Consider the following 23310-nt stretch of genomic DNA (forward strand, 5'->3'; position numbering starts at 1 on the left):
ATGTGCATTGATGTTTTGCCTGCATATTTGTCTGTGTGAGGGTGTCAGATCCCTTGGAACTGGAGTTACAGGCAGCTGTGATCTGCCGTGTGGGTGCTGGGGATTGAACCCCAGTCCTCTGGAAAAGCAGCCAGTGCTCTTACCCACTGAGCCCCTAACCCAGCATTTTCAAGGTAGCTGAAGATAGCTGACCTTAAAACCTGTCCCATCACTCAGGCCTTCCGGAACTTGCCATCTTTCCTGGCCAGCTTATCTGCAATCTGGTGAAAGAAAATCAATTTCAAGTAACTAAAGTTTTCCATATGGTGGGGGAGGGACAGGGTCTCAGCATGCTAGTCTGGCATTAAAACTTACTGTGTAGCTTCAGTCTGGACTAAACTCAAGCCGTCCTCCCTCAGCCTCCCCAGTGCTGGGATACAGGCACCCATGTCCTAATGTTACTCGTCATTTTTTTTTTTAACTGAGCAGGAACCTGGGGCCCTTACTCAGCAAGCACTCTCTCACCACTTATACCCCATCCCTAAAATCCTGCCTTGCTAAATTGTGAAATATTCCGAGTCCCACCAGAAAATATGAGAACCATGAGTTTCTCGACTAAAAAAAATGCCACCTCAGTCAGGGAGCGTAAGTCACTCCTCGGTGATTGGGAACGGGATCATTAGGTTTTGATATCTGTCCCCTGCTGTCATGACCTGCCATCTCTGTGCTGAATAGCAGCAGTTTTTGTTCCTACCCGTGGAATTCACATGGGATGGGAGCAGGGAGATGTGTAGCCTGTGTTCTGGGGTGGTGGTTGTAAGGTGGGGGAAGGTGAGGAGTCTTCTAGGGACTCTGGTGCCTTAGGCGTTCTTAAGTTAGGCACGGACTGGCAGGGCAAATTGGAGGTTGAAGCTGGGTTGCTGAATGAAACTGTAGGACGCATTTCTCCAGCACTGTCAAATCGTGTCTTCGTGCGCTCTGGAGCAAGGGGTACCTAAGGACCTCCAGCAAAAGCAGTCCACCTTGCCTGTTTCTCCCGTTCTCTGTTGAGGATTACCAGGTTCCCTTAGACTGGGCATCCTAGCATCCACGCCTTTCCCAGTTGTTCCTTCAGGCTCAAGTTCGACCAATCAGCTGCCAGCTCTAGACCAGCTAAAGCAAGATGCCAGACTGACAGCTGTGCTCACTGGCGCGGCCTGCGACCCTGTGACCGCAGGTGTGGCTTACGCTTGCTTTCTGGACCTACGTCTCCCTTGAGCCCCCACACCAGGGCAACACCTGCCAGGATCCAGGGCCGCGGTTCCTGCGCGCTGGCGCGCGGGAGAGAAGGGGAACAGCGGCGGTGGGGATGGAGAGAGGGAAGGCGAAGGAGAGGGACAAGTTTTCTTCGAGCAGTAGGGAATCAGTAAAAGCAGAGAAGGAAAAAAGGAAAGATGTGGACGTAAAAAGCAAAGGGAAAGAGACAGGGAAGGGAGAGGAGAAGAGGAAGGATGTAGGTCAGAAAAGCCACAGCGGGAAATCGAAGGAAGAGGAGAAGAGGAAGAGTGTGGACGCGAAAATCAAGGAGAACGGGAAGGAGAAAGGGAAGGAAGAGGAGAAAAGGAAGAGTGTGGACATAAAACTCCAGGGGAACGGGAAAGAGAAAGGAAAAGAAGAGAAAAAGACAAATGTGGACTTGAAACACAAGGAGAATGGAAAAGGAAAGGAAGTCAAGGAGGAGCAAGGGATGGAGAATGAGGAGGAACAGGTCACAGAAAAGGTCAAAGACAGCAGCAGCACCTCGATTAAAAACCCGCCGCCGCTGCCGGTAAGAGACCTGGGCGGTTGTGGGCATTCAGACCCGCCGGGCTCTGTTACGTCGTCCCCAAAGTACGCAGAGAACCGGATCTTGTCCGAGGGCGTCTGTCTATGGATGGCGGGGATGTGGGGGAATGTGCCAAGGTTCGAACGTATCCCCGCCCCCAACTTCACCCCTTCCGGCACCCGTTATTGTCTACTGTGGAGAGACCAGGGATCTCTTAATTGGTCCTCGTTGAACGCAGGGACCGGCTCCTGGCTCTGTCCCAGCGCTTCATACCAGGTGCGGACCACATAGACAATGCTGAAAACAGCACCGAATCCTCTTCCCAGCACGTGCAGTGAATATAGTCTTGGTTGGAAGAGATAGGGTTGGAAGAGATAGGGTTCCTGGACACGACAAGTACCTGCTGTGTTTGGGAGCTCCCGGTTCTTTTCCGCGGGCGTTGTAGTTACCATTTGCAGGGCTTTCAGAACTCGCCACGGGAGGAACGCAGATTGGTCTCAGAAGCCCAGGCATTGTTTTGGTCAGAAACGACTCTGTCGCTTAGTGTTCCCAGTTCCTTGACTGGTTCCTTGGCTCAGAGCCGCTTTCTACTTCTGAACAGTAGGAATTGTTAACGGAGACTTGATCCCTGGCAAAAGCACAGACTCGAATCATAGATGGAAGAAATAACTGTTACAAGAACAGTGATGTTCAGAATTCGATTTGAGTACGTAGCTAGCGGAGCGGTTTTCCCAGGGCGCGGCTTCTCCACTGCGCTCTGGATATGTAGGCCCCAGCGATTTCCCCTAATTCGAGGTACTGCATAATTTCTGGTAGTTGTGGACTAGGGTTAGATAAACGTAGAACCCAGGGCTTCAGCAGTAAACTACCATTGAGCTACACCTCAGCCCAAAACATATAGTGTAGACTAAAGTATAAGCAGAATGGAAGCCAAAGTGGGTGTGGAATTTCTAGGGAAGATAGGCCAGGGGCATGGTGAGGAGCAGGGGACAGATTTTAGCACAATATTTTCCTAAGACTTCGGATACAAGACTGTCAAAATATCACCAACCGGTATAAAATACGCCCTCATTTCAGCAGTGGGGGTAGTCTTCTTAGAATTGGTAGAGTAGATTAGGGTAGCTTGGGTAGGAATCACAGTGGCAATTGTAGGGGGATATAATCCACACCCCGCAGCCATTTCTTGGTGCCTCTGTCCCTTTAAAGAGTACAATCTGAACAACTTCCGCTGTCCTACTCCTTACCGTAGCATATTCTCAGAACAACACTGTAACACTTAGAACGGAAACGGAAGTAAGGACTTAGAATTTCATATCTAATGAGATATGAAATAGTCGTGAGAATCCCAATTCCTTAGGGCTAGGAAGTTGGCTCCGTGGGTGCAGTGCGGCTGGAGAACTTGAATTTGGATCCCCAGCATTCACGGAACACCTAAGTACCAACCTCTGGCCTAGCCGCACATGCACAAACAGAGGTTCAGGTGAGTGTACCAGAATACACCAAACAAATGACAATTTTTTATTGTTTTATTTTTATTAATTAATTTATTTATTTTTTTGCTCCAAGAACAAAAAACTCAGAGGCCTTTATAAATCATGCTTTTTACATTAAGTCCCTGTTCATGCCTTAAAACATCTTTCTTTCACACAGATTCCTTTTTTTTTTTTTTAAGCAGATGAGAGTGTTTCACTTCCGGCACTAGGGATATCAGGGCCACTCTGGGCTAGCAAATAAGACTCAAAATAAATAAATAAATAAATAAATAAATAAATAAATAAATAAATAGACTCAAAGAGCTGCACTAGAGATTCTTTGTTTTTCAAGGCAGGGTCTCTCTACATAGCCTAGCTGTCCTGGAACTCACTCTGTAGACAAGGCTGGCCTGGAGCTCACAGAGATCCACTTGCCTCTGCCTCCCGAGTGGGGTTAAAGGCATGAACCACCATGGTAATACTATTTAAGGTCACCTTTTGAGCTAGGTGGTAGTCTGCGTCTTTAACCCTAGGAGGTTTGACAATTTCTATAGCCTTAGCCTTTCTGCTTAATCATGATACTTGTATCAAAAACATAAGTGAGAGCTGGGTGGTGGTGGTGGTTCAATGCTTTTAATCCCAGCACTCAGGAGGTAGAGGTAGGTGGAGCTCTATGAGTTTGAGGCTAGCCTGGTCTACAGAGTGAGTTCCAGGACAGCCATAGTTGTTGCAGAGAGAAAAACAAAGCCTAAGAGAAGACCTTTGTCCTAATATTTTGTAGCTAAATTATCCAACTGCTAAGACAAGACAAATAAGAGACCTTAAAACCTTAAAGGCTTCCATGTTGGGTGCCAGCCATACTTGTGGCCTCACTCCAGTGCAGCTGCCAATAGATGATAACCCCAGGTGCAAACCGGGGTTCCGAGAAGGCTCAGCAGGTAGAGATGTTTGCTTTTGATCCCCAGGACTCACGTGGTAGAAGGAGAAAACCAACTCCTGAGAATTGTCACTTGGCCTCCATACGCATGCTGAGGTGCCCCTATGCATGAGTACACACACACACACACACACACACACGCACGCACGCACGCACGCACGCACGCACGCGCGCGCGCAATATGGAAACTGGTCCTGGTATCCGTAGATCTATGATACTGCATGGCACGTAAATTCTAAGATGTGTGTTCATGTGCATGCGCTGTGTGAGTGTGTGCGTGTATGTATGTGTACATGAATGCATGCGTGTGTGTTTTCATATATTTGTTGTCTGATAAACTGACAAGGAATTGGACAATAAAAAAAGGACCTGGGAGTGATGTCGCAGAAGTAGGGGTAGTTTTGGTTTAGACTGGTCAGCAATTCCGTGGTTACAGTTAGGCCCTAACAAGCCAGGCACGCTGTCAGAAGCCAGCCACACACAGCCCCGATGGCATGAGTTTATTGATAGATTTTTTTTTTTTTTAAATTTCAGGAGAAAAGTAACCAGATCCTAGTAGTAGGCCTGGATGGAGCAGGAAAGACCAGCGTCCTCCACTCGCTGGCTTCCAACAGAGTCCAGCACAGCCTGGCACCTACCCAAGGTTTCAACGAAGTTTGCATCAGCACTGAGGACAGGCAGATGGAGTTCCTGGAGAGTACGTTCTGCTTCTCATTAGCATCCATCTTAAGCCGGAAGCAGCGTTATCTACTGACACTGTAATCTTGAGAGAAGTGGCGCGGGATGCGATTCTTTTACACTTTAGGAAGATGCGCGGTTTAATACTTAGGTGCTCGGAGTGGGGGCTGGGGAATCCACTTCCCGCTGTTTGGATTTTCTCCCGTTCCTGCAGTGCTGGCAACAAAGGAGGCTTAGAGGAAGGCTAAATTTAGCATACCCTCCTGTGATCTCCTGTAATCATCCTTCACCTCCCCTCACTGCTGCAGAAACACGGCCATCTAAGCAACTATAAGGGGCGTCCTTCTCAACAACAGAACCGGGTGCAGTCCCAAACCTCTTCTAGTAAGCGGACAGTCCCAGTCTCTACCGTTCGGCAGTACTGCCCCCACCTCACTAATAATGCAGTTCCCAAAGTCAGATCAGGCCTCCAGTCTTCCCGCTCCACACCCCCACACAAGACATTTGTCCTCATGGCCCTAAATATCATCTTAGAGGCACCCAGAATTATCTAAGCAGTTCAAGCACTTGAACTCCCACTTGGCCTTTGAGACTTACTGTGGTCACAAAACAAGCAAAGCAAGCATGATTTATCCCCTGTCTGTTCCTTTCCCTGTAGTCCATGGCCAGTGCATGGGGGCTGCTCTTCCACTAGGTGCTCAAGGGGGAACTCCGCGCATCACCCTTGACAGTCTTTCTCTATGGCATCATTCTGCAAGTCAAGCACTGAGGTTTTCTGTATCCAAAGCATGCATCAAATGTATAAGTTTTGTCCTTTTTGGTTTGGCTCCCACATGAGAAAAACCTGCCCCTCTCTTCTCTTCCCAGGCACCACAGTCAATTGTGAAATCTTTGCTTTTGTCCAGACTCAGAGACCACTATTTTAACACACTATTTAAACTAAGCATTTGCTAGTTTAAAAAGCCTTAATGATTGGTTTATCCACTTCTAGATAATTCTTAGCTCAGAGATAAAGTGTTATGGAAAAGTAAAAAGATGGAAAACTGAGTCATTGTTAAAAAGCACCGTGAAGCCAGACATGGTGTTACAGACCTGTAATCTGAGCACTTGAGAGACCGAGGCAGGAGAATCGTGAGCTAGAGGCTAGCCTGGACTAAGTAGTAAGACCTTGTTTCAAAAACTCCAGAAACAATGACAAAAAAAATCTACTGATGGAAAGGAGCGGGCCAAGAAAGTGTCGAAAAAAAACAATAACAATAAAAACAAAGGGGGAGGGTGAGAAAATCACTAAGAAACCAGTGAAATGGGGAAGAAAGACACAATAGCAAAGGTCAGAAAAGTCCAAAATTAGTATGTCAAAAACATAAACAAAATAGACAAACTTCTGGTAAAATTTATCAAGAAAATCTGTAAAGCACAAATAAACAATATGACTGAAAAACCAGCTTGTCACCGGTTACACTGACAGGAATGTAGCATTCCCATGAATGCGTCAATGGTTTTGCTGGGTAGAGAGATGGCTCAGATAGCATGTGCTTCTCTTGCCAAGAACCTGAGTTCAGTTCCCAGCACCCATGTCAGGCAGCTCACAACTGCGTATACCTCCAGCTTCAGGGGACCCAGTGCCCTCTTCTGGTCTATGCACAGGCACATAAACACACGGCATACATTCACAAGGATACCCACACACATTCACAAAAATAAACATTAAAAATTATTTTAGAAGCCAGGCATGGTGGGCCATGCATTTACCCAGCACTTGGGAAGCAGAGGCAGAAGCAGGTGGAGTTTGTGACTTTGAGGCCAGTTGGTCTACATAGTGAGTTCCAGGACAGCCAGATCTACATAGTGAGACTATCTATCTATCTATCTATCTATCTATCTATCTATCTATCTATCATCTATCTACCTATCTACTTTATCTATCCATCCATCCATCCATCCATCTATCCACCCACCTACCCACCTACCTACCATCCACGTATCTATCTGTCTATCTATCTATCTATCTATCTATCCATCTATCTATCTATCTCTATCATCTACCTACCTACTTTATCCATCCATCCATCCACCTACCTACCATCCATGTATCTATCTGTCTGTCTGTCTGTCTATCTATCTATCTACACACATATATTACTAGAGTGGCACACAATTCAGCCTACCGACTTCCATTATCTTAGTACCTTATGCCCGTTTTCTCAGTTATGCTGGATGAACAAGCAGCAGCTGGCTGTTCTTCTGTGTCTATACGGCACAGGGAGACATCACTGGAGTATTTAGGATCCCCATACTGATACTTTTGTGTTCTGCTTGTTTTTAATTTTATGTTTGTTTGTGTGAGACACTGTCGTGCTATGTTGGTTGGCAGGCCTCAAACTCAAAACAGACCTCCTGCTTCACTAGCCTGAGTGCTGGAATTACAGGCATGAACTGCGCGGCCTGGCTTTTCATGATGATTCTTTTTTTTTTGTTTTGTTTTGTTTTGTTTTTCTAGACAGGGTTTCTCTGTGGTTTTGTACATGCTGATTCTTTGTCATTCCTGGATGAGTGATCCACCTCTGAGGGACAGTGATTCCCATTGACCAACGATTTCCCCAGTAACATTCCTCTGGCCACTCAGAGTCGCCTACAGTGTAACTCAGTGACATGGACCAGAGCACCTGGCCAGTATGTCCTATAGTCCCCCTTGGGGGCCATCCCTGTGATTTTAATTCATTCATTCATGTGTGACTCCTTCCTCTCCCATTCTCTGCAGTTGGCGGCAGGGAGCCATTCCGTGCCTACTGGGATATGTACCTGCCTAAGGTATGGCTGCTGATCTTTGTGGTAGATTCAGCTGATCACAGTCGATTGCCTGAAGCCAGGAGATACCTTCATCAGCTGATTGCGCCAAACCCAGGGCTCCCTCTGGTTGTGTTTGCCAACAAACAGGTAAAAAGCTCTGCTAATCTGGTGTTAGAGCACCTTGCCTCGCTTCCAGGCAAGTCCACACCAAAACTAGGTTAATGGAACCTCCACTCAATAGTTTCTCATTATTAGCACAGACATGTCTTATTTTAATAGGTAGATAATCAAAAATATACTGCATATTCAATTTATTAGGTCTCCTGGATTATATACTCTTTCAATGTAAATATAATTGTCTTGTGTCCTTTAAGTACTTGAATTGCCTAGTCTGTTGCCTCATGAAGAAATAGAATTGAACCATGTATATTGAACTTATTTCAATAAACCAATACTGATTGTTGATTTAATTTGACACAATTTTGAGTGGCTTCTATGTATAGAAAAAGAGTTTTATTTTAGATCAGTTACACTTGACTGAATTTTTTTTTTTTTTTTTTTTTGGTGCTTGCATCAAAAGCAATTAACGTTCATGGAGAAAGCTCGAAGCTTTTACACTGTCCTTGAAAGTGCAAGCAACTATGAAAAAAAGAAACAGAACAGAATTCCTGTATCACGCATCAATTCTACGTTTTTTATATACCCCAGATAAATGAAACCAGGGAGCCAGTCTGCTCTTATACACTTATGTTCATGGTAGCACTATGATTACAACAGCCGCAGGTTAGAAGCTAGAAGGGTCTGTCCGCTGATGAGTACATAACGAAACGTGGTGTGTCCACTTTAGCCTGCAGAGGGAAGGAAGTTCTACCGCATGCAACCACACGGATGGACCTGTGGATACTATCCTAAATGAATGAGCTAGCCACAGGGGGACAGATGCTGTGTGGTTCTGCGTATAGAGCGACTTCCCAGAGCCATCAACTCTGCAGTGGATAGAGTGACTATGCTTGTCAAGGGTTATAGGAGGGAGGAAAGTGGAGTTAGCTTAGGACAGCTAGAGCGTCAGTGTAGCAAGATGAAGAGTTGATGGTGATGGTTTAAACCACTGTGAGTGCATTTAATTTTACTGAATCGCACAATAAAATGGTTAAATTTTGTTATGTGCACTACTATTACAACGATGACAACGACAATGACTACACACACACACACACACAGACACACAGACACACACACACACACACAACCTTTAGGTTTCCAAACACTGGAACAGTAATTCTCTCAATTACTAGGTCTGCCAACCAAAAACTCGATGCCTGCCTTCCCTTATGTCGTCTATGAGTGGGATGTTCATGGAAGCAAACTAAATGATTACCATAGATCTTACTTTATCAGAAACCTTGATTGACATTAAGCATAGAGGCTGGTCCAGCGCATTTTGGTGTTGTGTTGGCATTTCAAAGAGAAAGGTTGATGATTTGTTTTTCGTTTTTAAGTGAAGTATCTTAAAACCACAAAGACTCAGGGCCTGAGAGATGTAGCCCAATGATAGTGAATCTGCTTAGCATATGCGAGGTCCTGGGTTCAACCCCAGCAGGCAGTAGGTGAGGGTACTGCAAAGATTTAGAAGTTCCTGTACACACATTTGACCCGCGTGGCATGCTGGTGGACTGTAATCTGGCCTTTCTCTTGTTGCTGGTCATTTTTATTATTCCCAGTTGTTTACTGTTACAAGGTTGCAGTGAGCTTTCAAATGCGTGCGCCCTTGTATCCACCGATGCGTGTTTCTCGAGTGTGCAGAAGTGCTAGGTTTTTGGATTTGCAAATATTTTTATTGGATATTCCTAAATTGCTTTCCAAAGTCGCACTAGTTTACTCTTCCGTTGGGAGATGACAGTTATTTGAAGCTCCACCCCTTCATTGGGACTAGCCGTTGTCACAACCATCCGTTTTGCCAATGTGTTGTTCTTATGATCCTTATTTATTTGAAGTGTTTATTGCTGGCTGAGACCTACATCCTGTTTGCTCTTGTTTTCTCACCTCCGATTCTTCCTGTGGGAGAGGTGCTGGGAACGAGAGCCGAGGTCTTTTGTACTAAGCATACTGTTTACCACAAAGATGGGCTGGAAGCCTCTACCTTTCCTGTTTGATATGTAAGGGTGCTGAATATTTTTTTTTGCAAAATTCCCTTGGTTATATGCATCACTAACATCTTCTCCAGTATCTCAGTGATTTTCATTTTGCTTTGCTTATGGTTCCTATTTTTACATTAGAGACTCCCATTTCTCTTTTTAAGACATAGTTCTTCATAGGTCTCTATATAGTTTTGACTGCCTTGGAACTTGCTCTGTAGACCAGGCTGGCCTTGAACTCACAGAGGTCTGCTTGCCTGTTTCCTGAGAACTAGGATTAAAGGCATGCACCACCACAGCCTAGAGAGATTTTCCTTTCTAATTATCAAATTTATCCAGTCTTTCCTTTTCTGGTTTGTGTGTCTTGTCTTCATCAAATTGAATAAACAGAGCCATTGTCAAATTGAAAGTTTTTATGTAATCTTGGCTGGCCTGGAACTCTTTATATAGACTGGGCTGGTCTTGAACTCATAGAGATTTACCTGTTTCTGCCTCTTGAGTATTCAGTATACCACTCCACCCAGCTAAATTGAAGACTTTTGCTTTACCTTAATGATAAAAGACTTAGCTATTCTTTTTTTTAATTATAATTAAATTTATTCATTTATTTTACATCCCAACCAAAGTTTCCCCTCCCTGTTCTCCTCCCCCCCCCCACCAACTCCACTTCAATCCACTCCTTCTCCCATGGGTGAAAACAAAGAATGGCATACCAAGTTGAGGTAGGACCAAGCTCCTCCCCTTGTACTAAGGCGGGGCAAGGCAACCCAGTACTAGGAATAGGCTCCTGGTAAATGTTAGGGACAGTACCTGCTTCCACCACCAGGCGTCCCACGAGCGGATCAAGCTACACAACTGTCACACTTAGAGGGCCTAAGTTGGTACCATGCAGGCGCCCTAGCCATTGGTTCAGAGTCTGTGAGTTCCTATGATGCTAGGTTAATTGTCTCTGTGGGTTCTCCCATGATCTTGACAAACCACTCCCTATCCTCCCACCCCACCTCCCCTATTCCCTTCCTCCCTCTTTTCAACAAGATTCTCAGAGCTTGACTCAGTGCTTGGCCCTGGATCTCTGCATCCATGTCCATCAGTCACTGGATGAAGAAGGTTCTCTGACGATAATTGAGATTGTTACCAATCTGATTACAGGAGATGACCAGTTTGTGTTACCCATTCACCATAGCTAGGAGTCTTAGCTGGGGTCATCCATGGGAGTTTCCCTTGCACCAGGACTCTACCTGACCCCAAAACACCCCACATCAAGATGTCTCTTTTATTAATTTCCCCTCCATCCACCCCCCAACTCTGTCTCTTAAGTTCCCATCCCCACTGGCCCACAGTCCACCCAGGAGATTTCTTTCTATTTCTCCTTCCCAGGGAAATTTGTGTGCCCCTCTTGGGGCTCCTTGTTATCTAGGCTCTCTGGGACTGTGGACTGTAGCATAGTTATCCTTTATAGCTAATATCTACTTATGAGTGAGAACACACCATCTTTGTCTTTCTGTGTCTCAGTTACGTCACTCAAGAGGATTTTTTTTCTAGTTCCATTGATTTGCCTTCAAATTTGCTGATGCCTTTGTAACAGCTGAGTAATACTCCATTGTGCAAGTGTACCACATTTTCTCTATCCATTCTTCAGTTGAGGGCCATCTAGGTTGTTTTCAGGTTCTAGCCATGATGAATAATGGTGAACATAGTTGAGCAAGTGTCCTTGTGGAATGATTGAGCATCTTGGGTATATAAGTCTTAGCTATTCTAAATTAATGCGTATTTGCTTGTATTCTTTTGTGAAAATATTTAGTCTATGCTTTTAGATGAATCACTAGGTCAATATATTACATCAGGGGTTTCAAAAGGTTATCTTAGCTGGGCATGGAAGTTCATGCCGGTAATCTCAGGAGTGGAGAGCAGAGACAGAAGGATTGCAAGGTCAAGCCAGCTTGGGCTAGATAGGGAGGCCTTGCATATAAAAAATGTTATCTTATTTTCTTTATTCTTTGGGTATAACCTTAATTTCTACCTATACTGCCTCCTCCCTACATCTTCCTTTATAATTTCTTCAGTAGATGTATTAACCTGAGACATCATCTATATACTATTGTATTCGTTACTCTGTCACAGAAGTCTCTAAGGGCTCAATGAATAACATATTGTGATTACCAACACCCAGTCACCATACATAGCCCACCAGGGGGAACCTCGTAGACTTCCAGGGCTGTGGAGCTAAAACAACATACATGGACCTCTCTACACCCCACCAGTTTGCTAATAAATTTTTGATCTGAAGAAATAATAATAGCAACAAAGAACTCACAAATGATAAGTATGAGAATCAGTAAAATATGGGCAAAAAGTAATTGATAGCTAGGCGGTGGTGGCACACACCTTTAATCCCAGCACTCAGAAGGCAGAGGCAGGTGGCTCTTTATCAGTTTGAGGCCAGCCTGGTCTACAGAGCAAGTTCCAGACAGGCTCCAAAGCTACAGAGAAATCCTGTCTCAAAAAAAAAAAAAAAAAAAAAACCAAAAAATAAAAAAAGTAATTGATGAGTAGGGTATGATGGCATACACCTCTAACCCCAACAGGCGTACGACTCAAAAGTTCAAGCCCAGCTTAAGTCTCACGGTATGTCTCTTTAAGAAAACCAACCAACTCCTTCCACTAACAAAACACACGGGGGGGGGGGGGGGGAATGACTGCAGGAGCCAGAGACCAGCCAGGACCAAACAAAACAGCATCTTTCCACTTGCATGCACTCACTGACAGCAGTTGTGGTTGCCTGCACAAGATGTGCACAAGATCAACACGGAGTGAGTAAGGGTTCGTGAGCCCCCCACCCCCACCCAGCTGAGACGCTATGGACAACTGATGGCTTCTGGGCTAGGGACAGTCAGTGTTCTCTAAAGATGTGGCCTCTATAGGTTGACCACCCTCCAGTGGATGGCCTCATTCATACCCACGATTATACAGGCAACACAGGACTTAGTGAGTTATAAAAAGAAAAGGAAGCATATAATTGAGAGAGGGCATAAGGCTGAGGATGGATATAGAGGAATTGTGGGAAAAGTAAGGAGGGGATATAATCAACGTAGATGGTATGCCTGTATGAAATTCTCAAAGAATAAAAATAGTACATTAAAAGCAATCAAATGCATGGTGGTGGATGGCTTTAATCCCAGCCCTTGGGAGGCAGAGGCAGATGGATCTCTGGGAGCTCGAGGCCAGCCAGTTCTACAAAGTGAGTTCCAGGACAGCTAGGACTGTTACACAGAGGAACCCTGTCTCAAAAAAACAAAACAAAACAAAACTAATCAAACAACCAGATAAAATGATGAATCAAATTTCTCTTGCTGATATAAATTCTTAATAGTTCTTCATATTAAAATTATCTTAGAAAAATAAACAGATTGATGGTATCACTTAGAAAATTCAGTCCTGCCAGGTGGTGGTGGTGCACACCTTTAACCCCAGCACTCAGAAGGCAGAGGCAGGTGGCTCTTTATGAGTTTGAGGCCAGCCTGGTCTACAGAGTAAGTTCCAGAATAGTGCAGTTTACACAGAAACCCTGCCTCAGAAAACAAAAACAAAAACAAAACAAAAAAAAAAAGAAAGAAAGAAAAGAAAAGAAAAATTAAGGTCTTTGGTGGGGGGCAGAAAGTACTTTTTGATAAGTCAGAGATGCTGGAATAATTCTGATAAAAATGTTTCTCTTCACCAACTCTGGAGTCACAATAGCAAGTTTCAGTATTTTCTGCATTAAATGGTAGAGTCATTTAGAATAAGGAGGAAATATTTCTGTCCGACAAGAATGCAGACTAACAACGTGTCCTCTTCTCTCTCCATTGTGGGAAAAGGATCTTGAAGACGCCTACCACATTATAGACATCCACGACGCCCTGGCACTGTCGGAGGTGGGGAGTGACAGAAAATTGTTCTTGTTTGGAACTCAGGTGACTGAGAATGGCTCAGAGATCCCCTCCACCATGCAAGATGCCAGAGACCTGATTGCACATCTGGCCGCAAATATGTAGACGTTGACTAGGACCCGGCCCACTCCTCAATTCACCATCAAACTGTCATCAGAGGGCTGAATGGCAGGCAGGCTTAACCCAAAAGTTTACACCTACAATAAAAAATAAGCCATTTCCTATTCTCTCAATGCAAAGTGTATATACGAAGAGAATGCTCATTTATTAAGATTACATTTTTATTTTTTTTAGATTTTTTAACTTTAAATTTTTTTAATTATTTTGTTTGATGGCAATTTGGATTTTTGCTTGTTTTGGGTGATGAGAGTTGAGCCCTGGGCCTCACGTATGTTAAACACACCATCTACCGTGGTGCTATGCCCACACACCTGGATGAGGGTTTTAACTCAAAAGTAAAGTTCGTATTAGCAAGCTTTCATCCCACCTGTGGTTTCTCTTTATGTTTTGTGTATATGTTCATGTATGTACATGTAAGGTCAGAAAGGTGCCATAAATCTTGTATGCACTTTTGCTTTTTGTGGTTTCTGTTGTGGGACAATGCTCTTGTACACTGTAAAGAGTTGTCACTCATATTAGTTTAATAAAATGTTGATTGACCAGTAGTCAAGTAGGAAGTGTAGGCGGGGTCACCAGACTAAGGAATTCTGGGAAGAGGAAAAGCAGAGAGTCCATCCTCATCCAGACTCAGAGAAAGCAAGATGACAATGCTGCATTGAGGAAAGGTACCAAGCAACGTGGCTAAATATAGACAAGAATTGTGGGTTAATCCAAGTTGTAAGAGCTAGTTAATAATAAGTCTGAGCTAATAGGCCAAAGAGTTTATAATGACTATAAGCCTCTGTGTGTTTCTTTGGAACTGAACAGCTGTGGGACCAGGCAGGATAGAAACTTCCACAGATTATATATAAGGATGGGGGTGTAGGTGACTGCTTTGTTGAACCCAAGTCTTTTAGACACAAAAGCAGTCTAAAACTACTATGTGAGTTTCTCTAGCCAGACTTGACTGATAACAGAGACCAGTGGCCACTCCCTACTAAATTCCTCAGCAATTAACCCTCTGCGCAAGCTTCTAACCTCAGTTTATGATACACAATTCAAGGCTTATCTAACTAACTGTTTTAAGTCCTAAAATATATATGGAGGACAAGAACAACAACCAGTTGCCCAAGTCCAGAGAGAAACAGCTTTACATGGGAAAATCTCTCAGATAGCCAGGGCTACAAAGATGGTCTGGCCTCACAACCTTGAATTAAAAAGTTACAAGTTTCCCTCCTTGTGCTCTGGGGCTGCACGCAGGATAAGAAAATGTGCTTTTAGGTTTGGGACGCCTGGAAAAATGCCAAACGCTATGCCCCTGGCCTCAGGTCACAGCCTATATACCAGGAACTTTGAAGCCAGGAGTTACCATGGTTACTCACTCCCCTCAGATGTAGCTTTTGTAACCTTTTTTTGTTGAAAGAAGTTTGTTGTTGAACCGGTACATATAAGCTAGTTGAGCAAAGAAGCTGGAGAGAATGGGAACAAGAGAGGAAGAGCAGGAGAAACTAGAGCAGAGAATTAGAGGGTTGAAGCTGCAGAATGAGAGTGGGAAATAAAAAGAGCATGACCTTCAGATCATGGATGTCTTTTTCCTTTAGAAAGATTGGAAATTTTCCTGAAGTCCTCACTGCTCTGAAGGCATTCTTTTCTGCAACCTTGGTGAGTTCTGGGAGCTGGACTCCCGGGCTGCGGCACCCAAGGTGTCCTCTGGCCTCCACATGTGCAATGTGGCAGTTATACACGCACACACACAACATGTAATAAAATCTTTATGTGTTGAATGTTTTGCCTGCATATCTGAAAGTATACTGTATGTGTGGCTAGTTCCTGCAGAGGCCAGAAGAGGGTGCTGGATTCATTGGAACTGGAGGATAATCCATTGGGAGCCATTACTGGGTTCTCTGCAGCAAGCGGTCTTTTTTTTTTTTTTTAAGATGTTTGTATGTTTGTGTGCCTGGGTGTAGGTATGCACACCACACGCATGCAGGAGCCTGCAGATGTCTGAGGTATTTGAGTCCCTGGAAATTAAGGACCATTGCGAGCCACCATGTAAGTGCTGGGAACCAAACCCAGGTCCTCTGTAAGAACAGTAAATGCTCTTAAGCACCGAGTCATCTTTCCAGGGCTGTATGCGGTCTTCACTGATGGACCAAAATGTAATCAGAATCCTAAAGAATACTTTTGAAGCAAGAGATTACCTGATGGATACATACACACTCTAGAATGAGTCTCCTAGTTCCATTCCAGATAACTTCCACAAAAACGTTTTAATTTTCTATAGGACAGTGAATTGTAAACGGTGCCTTCAACCATACATTTTGACAGATGATTTATTCCTTAACATTTAATTCCGGCTCTTGAAGGTAAACACAAGACTGAGACGGCACCAATTCTGCTCTTCTTCCCCATACTACTATGGCCATGAAGATGAGTACTTTCCAGGCGCTCTCTCTCTCTCTCTCTCTCTCTCTCTCTCTCTCTCTCTCTCTCACACACACACACACACACACACACACACAGAGGGGGAGGAGAGGAGGTTGAAAATATGGCTCATCACTTAAGAGGGGCACTGCACTTGCAGAGAATCCCAGTTTGAACCTAGTTCAGTTTCCAGTTTCTTTGGCAGCTGCTAACTGCCTGTAATTCCAGCTCAAGGGGATCTGATGTCCTCTTCTGGATTCCATGGGTTCTAATACTAACAAGAGCACAAACCTACACAGGCACATAATTAAAAAATAAAAGTAAATTCTTTTGTTTTGCTCTTTCAAGACAAGGTTTCCCTGTGTAGCCCTGGCTGTCCTAGAACTCGTTCTGTAGACCAGGCCAGCCTTGATGACCTCAGAGATCTGCCTACCTCTGTCTCCTGAGTGCTTGGATTAAAGGCCTGAGCCACCATCAATCAGCTAAAAGTAAATATTTTTAAAAGACACAGAGAAGACGGCACCATGACTTACCCCTATAACCTATCACTTGAGAGGCTGAGGCAAGAGGATTGCCACAAGTTCAAGAGTTCTAGACCAACCTGGACTAAATAGTTCCAGGCCAGCTTGAGCTGCGGAGTGAGCTTGTCTCAAAAGTCAATCAACCAACCAATCAATCAAACGAAGAAAAAATGTTGGGGACAAAAGATGTAATGAGAGGAAATGGAGAGAGAGAGACACAAAGTCACAAAATAATCTGTCAGAGGTGTCACTGTGAATAAATCAACACAATTGTGCTGTTCACAAGATTAATTATATGATTAATAATGTCTGTAGTGACACAGGCTAGGGGTCTTGAAATGATACAGTCTATAGATCTTGGTCAAGTTTGTGTTCTTTGCCAGGTAAAGAATTAACAGGCAGGAAAACCTGCAGCGCAAAAGATAGCAACAGAGGAACCTCAAGCATCGCAGACAGAATCAGCAGTTGAAGGACGGCATTTATTGGAGATGAGGAAACAACATAAGCAGACGCCCAAGGAGACCCTCGGCAAACCAATGGATTCAGGAAGCGGAAAGTCCGGTCTCTTTTTAGAGGTTGTGGGGTTTCAAAGCTCCTGAAGAATTTTCTTCCCTAATTTAGGTCATTTTGAAGAAAGCGAGGACGGTTGACTGGCATGTCCTGAGAGGTCGTGAACTTGTTGAGCAAGTCTCGGAAACCTAACCAGTCAGGAAGCAGAGAAGTACAGTGAGTTGTTGAGTCTTCTCAGCTCACACCAGAAGCAGAAGCAGCATCCCGCTCTCCAGGCTCTCTGTCTCCTGTGCGGCAACTAACAGAGGTGCACCCTAGGCTAGCAACGCGTCTCCATAGCAACCAGAGAGCCAATGCACTGAGATGATGGGCGGGGCGGGGAAGGGCGGAGCTAGTCTTCCGGGGACGGAGCTGAGCCTGTCTGGGGCGCGGCGCGGACGGCCCCAAATCTCTTGTCCGCGCCGCGGGTTGCGCTAGGGCTGCAGGCGAACAGTTCGTGCCCTGGGTACCCGGAGCTTCTAACTGAAATGGATGAAGGAGACGTCTCAGGTTCATCCGTGCTGTCTGGGGTGACTGATGGGCAGAACACGACAGAAACACACTCGGAACTCCACCCGAAGCCCCTTGTGCTCAGACTCCTGGAGGTGAAAGAACTTGGGAGGGAAGAGGTCGCAGGGGGTGAGGAGGAAAAACAAGAAGAGAGACATGAGTATGAGAACTTCACCGTGTTCGGTGAATCCTCCAATACTCACAAATCCCATGATGCCTCCACATCGTCCAAGTCCCGCAAGGCCAGCGATCCTCCTCAGTCCCTCAAGAGCAGCGATGCTCCTCAGTCACGCAAGGACAGTGAGTCCGTCCAGTCCCGCAAGGACAGTGAGTCCGTCCAGTCCCGCAAGGACAGTGAGTCCGTCCAGTCGCGCAAGGGCAGTGAGCCTCTTCGGTCACCGCAGGTCCACGCGTATGGAAAAGGCGACTTGCTTCCCAACGCAATGATTACGACCTCCCCATCTTTGATAGCCAGATACCTACCGCGGCTCCAGCTGGCTTCTTTGAGCGGTAGGTTTAGCCCCCTTCCCCCCCATCCACCCTTCTAGAACTCAGGAGTCTGGTGAAGGTTCACGAGTTTAAAGGAACTTGACTCTTGTGTCATCTACTGCTGCTTTGCAGCCACCTCTCTTTGTACTTCAAGGAATTCCAATGGGAAATTGACACCCTAATAATGACAGAGCCACCTCACCGCTTCCAGGATTGAACCTAGTACCTCACACGTACTAGGCAAGTGCTCTCGTCCCAAAAGCTCTTCGACTGAGCACACCAGTCTATCTTACTAGGTTACATCTCAACTAGTCCTTATTATTTTTTGTTTTATGATCTCTCTTTTTATTTATATTTTATTTATATTTCTCATATATATATATATATATTTTTTTTTGTTATACGATTTCTCTTACTCACCACCTAAAGACAGATCCTCAAAGGGAGGCTGTTTTTGTTAGCGTTTGGGGCTTGGGCCCAGGGGAAATGAAGCACTGAGAGAACAAGTGCTGGCAGAGGGCATGTAACTGTTCATCATCTGCCCAGTCCTTCTCAAACTTACAAGGTAACAAGGCTGGTGGGACGTAAATAAAAACGTCCTTGCTTTTTACCACTTAAGCCCACCTCCAACTCCTCCCTAGAGACTGTTGGCACTGGACCTGCAATCCTGTGGTCACACTAGGCATGGCTTCTCACCTGGCCTCAGTTACATGGTTCATCACTCCAGCCATCCCCTTACCTAACACGTCACTGGCTCTGCTGGTCCCCACACTCCTGCCAGATCTCCAACCCTGGGAAACACCAGCAGCAATCTATACGCTCCCAGCAGTTGACTCTTGCTAGCCAAAACTGCATTATTGTACTGATGGTTTTATTTCAATTTCTTTCTTTTTTTTAAGATTTTATTTATTTATTATGTATACAACATTCTGCCTCGATGTATGCCCACACGCCAGAGGAGGGCGCCAGATCTCAGTACAGATGGTTGTGAGCCACCATGTGGTTGCTGGGAATTGAACTCAGGACCTCTGGAAGAGCAGCCAGTGCTCTTAACCTCTGAGCCATCTCTCCAGCCCTTATTTCAATTTCTTTACTACAAATTTTAATTGGCACTGAGAACTCTCTGGCAGACTCCCCTTTATGTACTGGGTAAGCTGGTTTTCCTGGACTCTAAATGCATTCTTTCTCCTCCTCCTCCAACCTTCACACTTTTGTCCTTCACCCAGTGGGAGACTTTACTTCCTGCTTTATCAAGAAATAGAAGCAATCGGTCACGAGCTCACTTACATTTTTTGCCACCAGTTTTTTGCAACCAGTTTATTGGCCTCCCAAGACTAGTGTCATGGACGCTGCCTTTTCTCATCTTCCAGGAGAGAATTGTGCATTTTTATAAAAGCCGCGTTCCCCACGTATGCCTCAGATCCCACTAGTCTCCTAAAGAACCCTACACATCTCACTGCTCGGCTGCAGCGTTTTCTCCTTTTCTCATGAATCAGTCCCATGAAAAACAGACTAGTAGCCCGGAATAACCTTTGACCCCAAGCCTTCATTTCCTCCTCTTATTACCTTCTTAGCTCCCTAGGTAGGTCTCTTTCCCCTTTTACTTCACCAAAACTGCTTCATCAAAACTGGTGCCGGGCGGTGGTGCACACCCTTAATCTCGGCACTCAGGAGGCAGAGGTAGGCAGATCTCTGGGTTTGAGGTCAGTCTGGTCTGAAGAGCTAGTTCCAGGACCTCTAAGGCTACACAAAGAAACCCTGTCTCAAACAAACAAACAAACAAAAACCAAACAAGCAAGCAAAACAACAACAAAACCCAGCCCCTTCTCTGGTGTACCCTGTCCCACCACGTTCCCCACGTGCTGGTGGTGGTGGGGGACCTCATCATCCCTACATGTGAGCCACTGGGCTTCTCATTCTGATGCCCTCATTGGGAAGACTCTAGTTTTCACCCCATCTGGTGCTCCCCCTGCCCCTAGCTCCCCTCAACTGTTGTGTCATTCCAGAATTGTTTTAAGCACAGTCTCAAGCTATGCCCAATATTTTGAGCTCAACCTTGAGTCTCCTTTTACCAAAATTTAGCTCAGAAGGCACCTTTAGCCCATTGATTCTACTGATTTCCGATTATATGCCACCAGTCTCTGATGTTCTGTCCCTTCTTACCTCATCTTCTCTGACGTTCTATCTCTTCTTACCTTGTCTGCTGTGACCCACTTTTGTCCCTGTGCATATTTTAGTAGTGCTCTCTCTCTATCTCCCCCCACCCCCCGTCCCAGGCTGGTCCTGCATCCTCTTAGAACTGGGGTTACAGGCGTGTGCTGCCATGCTTCCCTAAGCTCTCTGGTGTAGACAGATATTACAAGAGGAAGATAGACAACTATGTGGATTGGTCTCTAAATTGGTCTCTGCACGTCAAGTGGTCTCTCTACAATGCTTAGCAAACCCAAACAACATCTCTAGACACTTCAGACATTGTCTGTGTTCAACTCTCGTTATTTCCCTATATCCCCTTCTTCCACATCACTTACACAAACATACAGCTGAGGTTGGGAGTGGGTGAGAGGACTCGTGTAAATATGGAGACTTGAGCTCAGATCTTAGCACCTATACCATTAGTGCGGCTGCACCCTCCTGTAAACAACAGTGCAGGGGGCAGGAGGAGGAGACAGACGGAAGGATCCCCTCTCTCAAAGGAATGAGGAGAACGACAGAACAACACCCAGCTATCCTCATCTGGCCACTCATAAACAGTGCGCTCACGCACACAGGCACTGACACACACATGCGCTCACACACACATGCACTCACACACACATGAACTCACTCACACACATGCATTCACACGGCACTCACACACAGGCACTCACACACACATGAACTCACTCACACACATGCATTCACACGGCACTCACACACAGGACTCACACACATGCACTCATGCATACACATGCACTCACACAATACACATGCATACACATGCACTCACACACATGCACTCACACAACGTGCTCATGCATATACAATATAAGCACTCACACACATGTATTCATACACGCATGCACACACAGGGGCACTTACACACATGCACTCATACACACATGCACTCACACACAATGCATTCACTCACACACATGCACTCATACACACACATGCACTCACACACACAGGAACTCACAATGTACTCACACATATGCACTCACTCACACAATGCTCTCTCTCTCTCACACACACACACTCATTTTTTTCCTCTGAAGTTCACCACAATACAGCACCTCTAAGTAACCCCTTTCTTCAGCCGATGGTGGGTGGACCCCTATCCTCAGACTGTGGTGGGCGAACTGTTTTTAACCTCTATTAATGGCCATTTCTGACTTCTATCTGTTGGATCTCATCTAACTCTAAAATTTTTTAACTAGTGTGGTGTGTGTGTGTGTGTGTGTGTGTGCACGCACGCTAATGATGTATGGATGTGGTGGGCGTGCGTGCCGTGGTGCTAGGGTGGAGTCAGGGCAATTTCTTAGGGCCTACTTGTATGTACATTCTGGGAATCAAGTTTAGATTAGACTCCAGGCTAATACAGCAGTCCCCCACACGCTGAGCCATCTCACCAGCCCACATCTACCCTCTCTCTGCTGCACCATTGTGGTCTTGTCTTTCTTGACTGTTCACATTTGACACACAAATATTACACAATTACTCCACCTGAAAATGATCACAAGTCTTCCCTAGCCCTATGGACCCTTCCCTTTCAGATACCACTCTATCTCTCTGCTTGACTTTAAAGGCACACACACACACACAATCCTCAAAATAGTTGCCTAAAAGTCAAGATTTCAATGTCCTCTTTTTCTGTCCTCTTGAGAACGAGTTTGATTAAGATTTCATTCTGCTCACTTAGCTAAAGCTGGTTTTGTTGAGGTCACAATGATCTCTGTCCTGCCAAGAGCGAAAGTGACCCCTTCATTTGACACATTTCCTTCTATCGTGGGACTCTTCATTGTTTCCTGGAATACTAATCCCTCTGCTGTCTTACCTCGTGGATTCGTCCTGACATTTCCTTTGCTCGGAGCCCTTCTTTTCCCAGCCTTTACAATGAGGTTACTGATGGCTTTATCCTCTCAGATTCTTCTAGAACTCCCTTTATTCTCTGGATGATGTCATTAGTTCCGTGGCTTAATTGCCAGTAGCTTCTCAAATTATAGCTTTTACTTCTCCCGCAGAACTCAGTTATCTAGCCTTCCTGCTTGACTACCCACAAGAAGCTCACTGTGTCAAACTGAGAGCTCTGAACCGTTAACAAATCCTAACTCTGAATTAAATTCCATGACCCTTCCTTAGCATCAAAAGTATTACTGTGTGCTGTTTTTATCTCTTGTGTAGTTCACCACACTGGCCTCCAGGTGGCACCCTGCTTTGTCTCTACCCTCCAATTCATTGTTCACATCCCGGTCAGGAGCGTTTTCTAGAATATATGTTACAAGCATATTTCCTGTTCTCCACCATCCCAGCGGTAGTTCCCATCTTATGTGGCGTGTAATCTAAAAAGCCTACCAAGCCTCACTTGGTCTAGTCTTGATCATTAACCCGAGTTTTGTTTTTAAGGTAAGCTTTCACGCAGTCCAAACGGGCTTACATTTCTATTCCTCGCACTTTCACCTCCATAGAGCTTGGGACTACAGGCCTGGACCCTGTACTTGGTTTACGATGGGCAGGGATGGAACCCAGGGCTTTGTGTAGGGCAGATAAGCCCTCTCTTCACCAGTGGAGCTACCTCTCCAACTCACTGACCTGATCAGGAACTTGACCTGGCCTGTCCCTAACTTTAGGTGTAGTCGGCATAATAACCAGGCTAGCTTAATATGAAACAGCAAATTTTAATGAAGAAATAGCTTACAACACCAGGGATCCAGCGATGAGCAGGAGATACAAAAAAAGAGAGAGCTGCGGGGCTCATGGGCACCAGATTTATATGTAAACATTAGCCCGAGGCAAACATG

At 45.2% G+C, this 23310-nt stretch overlaps 2 protein-coding genes across 2 annotated transcripts in view; both read left to right on the plus strand.

Moving 5' to 3' along the window:
• The first annotated feature begins 968 nt into the window (after positions 1 to 968).
• On the plus strand, positions 969 to 14190 carry Arl9 (ADP ribosylation factor like GTPase 9). Its single transcript, XM_050149651.1, has 4 exons — positions 969 to 2059; positions 4727 to 4889; positions 7632 to 7807; positions 13650 to 14190. Exons 1-4 carry the CDS (start codon positions 1328 to 1330, stop codon positions 13824 to 13826), a joined length of 1248 nt encoding a protein of 415 aa, XP_050005608.1. The 5' UTR covers positions 969 to 1327; the 3' UTR covers positions 13827 to 14190.
• A 3612-nt stretch (positions 14191 to 17802) lies between these two features.
• Spmap2l (sperm microtubule associated protein 2 like) overlaps positions 17803 to 23310 on the plus strand; it is a 35213-nt gene continuing 29705 nt past the window's right edge. Inside the window, exon 1 of the mRNA XM_050150060.1 lies at positions 17803 to 18334. Within this exon, the coding sequence (XP_050006017.1) occupies positions 17803 to 18334 (532 nt within the window). The remainder of the gene's footprint in view (positions 18335 to 23310) is intronic.

The sequence above is a fragment of the Alexandromys fortis genome, unplaced genomic scaffold (genome assembly GCF_014885135.2).
Source record: "Alexandromys fortis isolate MF-2015 unplaced genomic scaffold, M_Fortis_MF-2015_v1.1 scaffold_0, whole genome shotgun sequence".
Taxonomy (NCBI): Eukaryota; Metazoa; Chordata; class Mammalia; order Rodentia; family Cricetidae; genus Alexandromys; species Alexandromys fortis.

Excerpts from the sequence above, each read along its gene's own strand:
- Arl9 (XM_050149651.1), top strand. The coding sequence starts at position 1,328 with ATGGAGAGAGGGAAGGCGAAGGAGAGGGACAAGTTTTCTTCGAGCAGT. Across the intron at positions 4,890-7,631 it reads GCAGATGGAGTTCCTGGAGA|TTGGCGGCAGGGAGCCATTC; the intron begins GTACGTTCTGCT and ends CATTCTCTGCAG. Across the intron at positions 7,808-13,649 it reads TTGTGTTTGCCAACAAACAG|GATCTTGAAGACGCCTACCA; the intron begins GTAAAAAGCTCT and ends TTGTGGGAAAAG.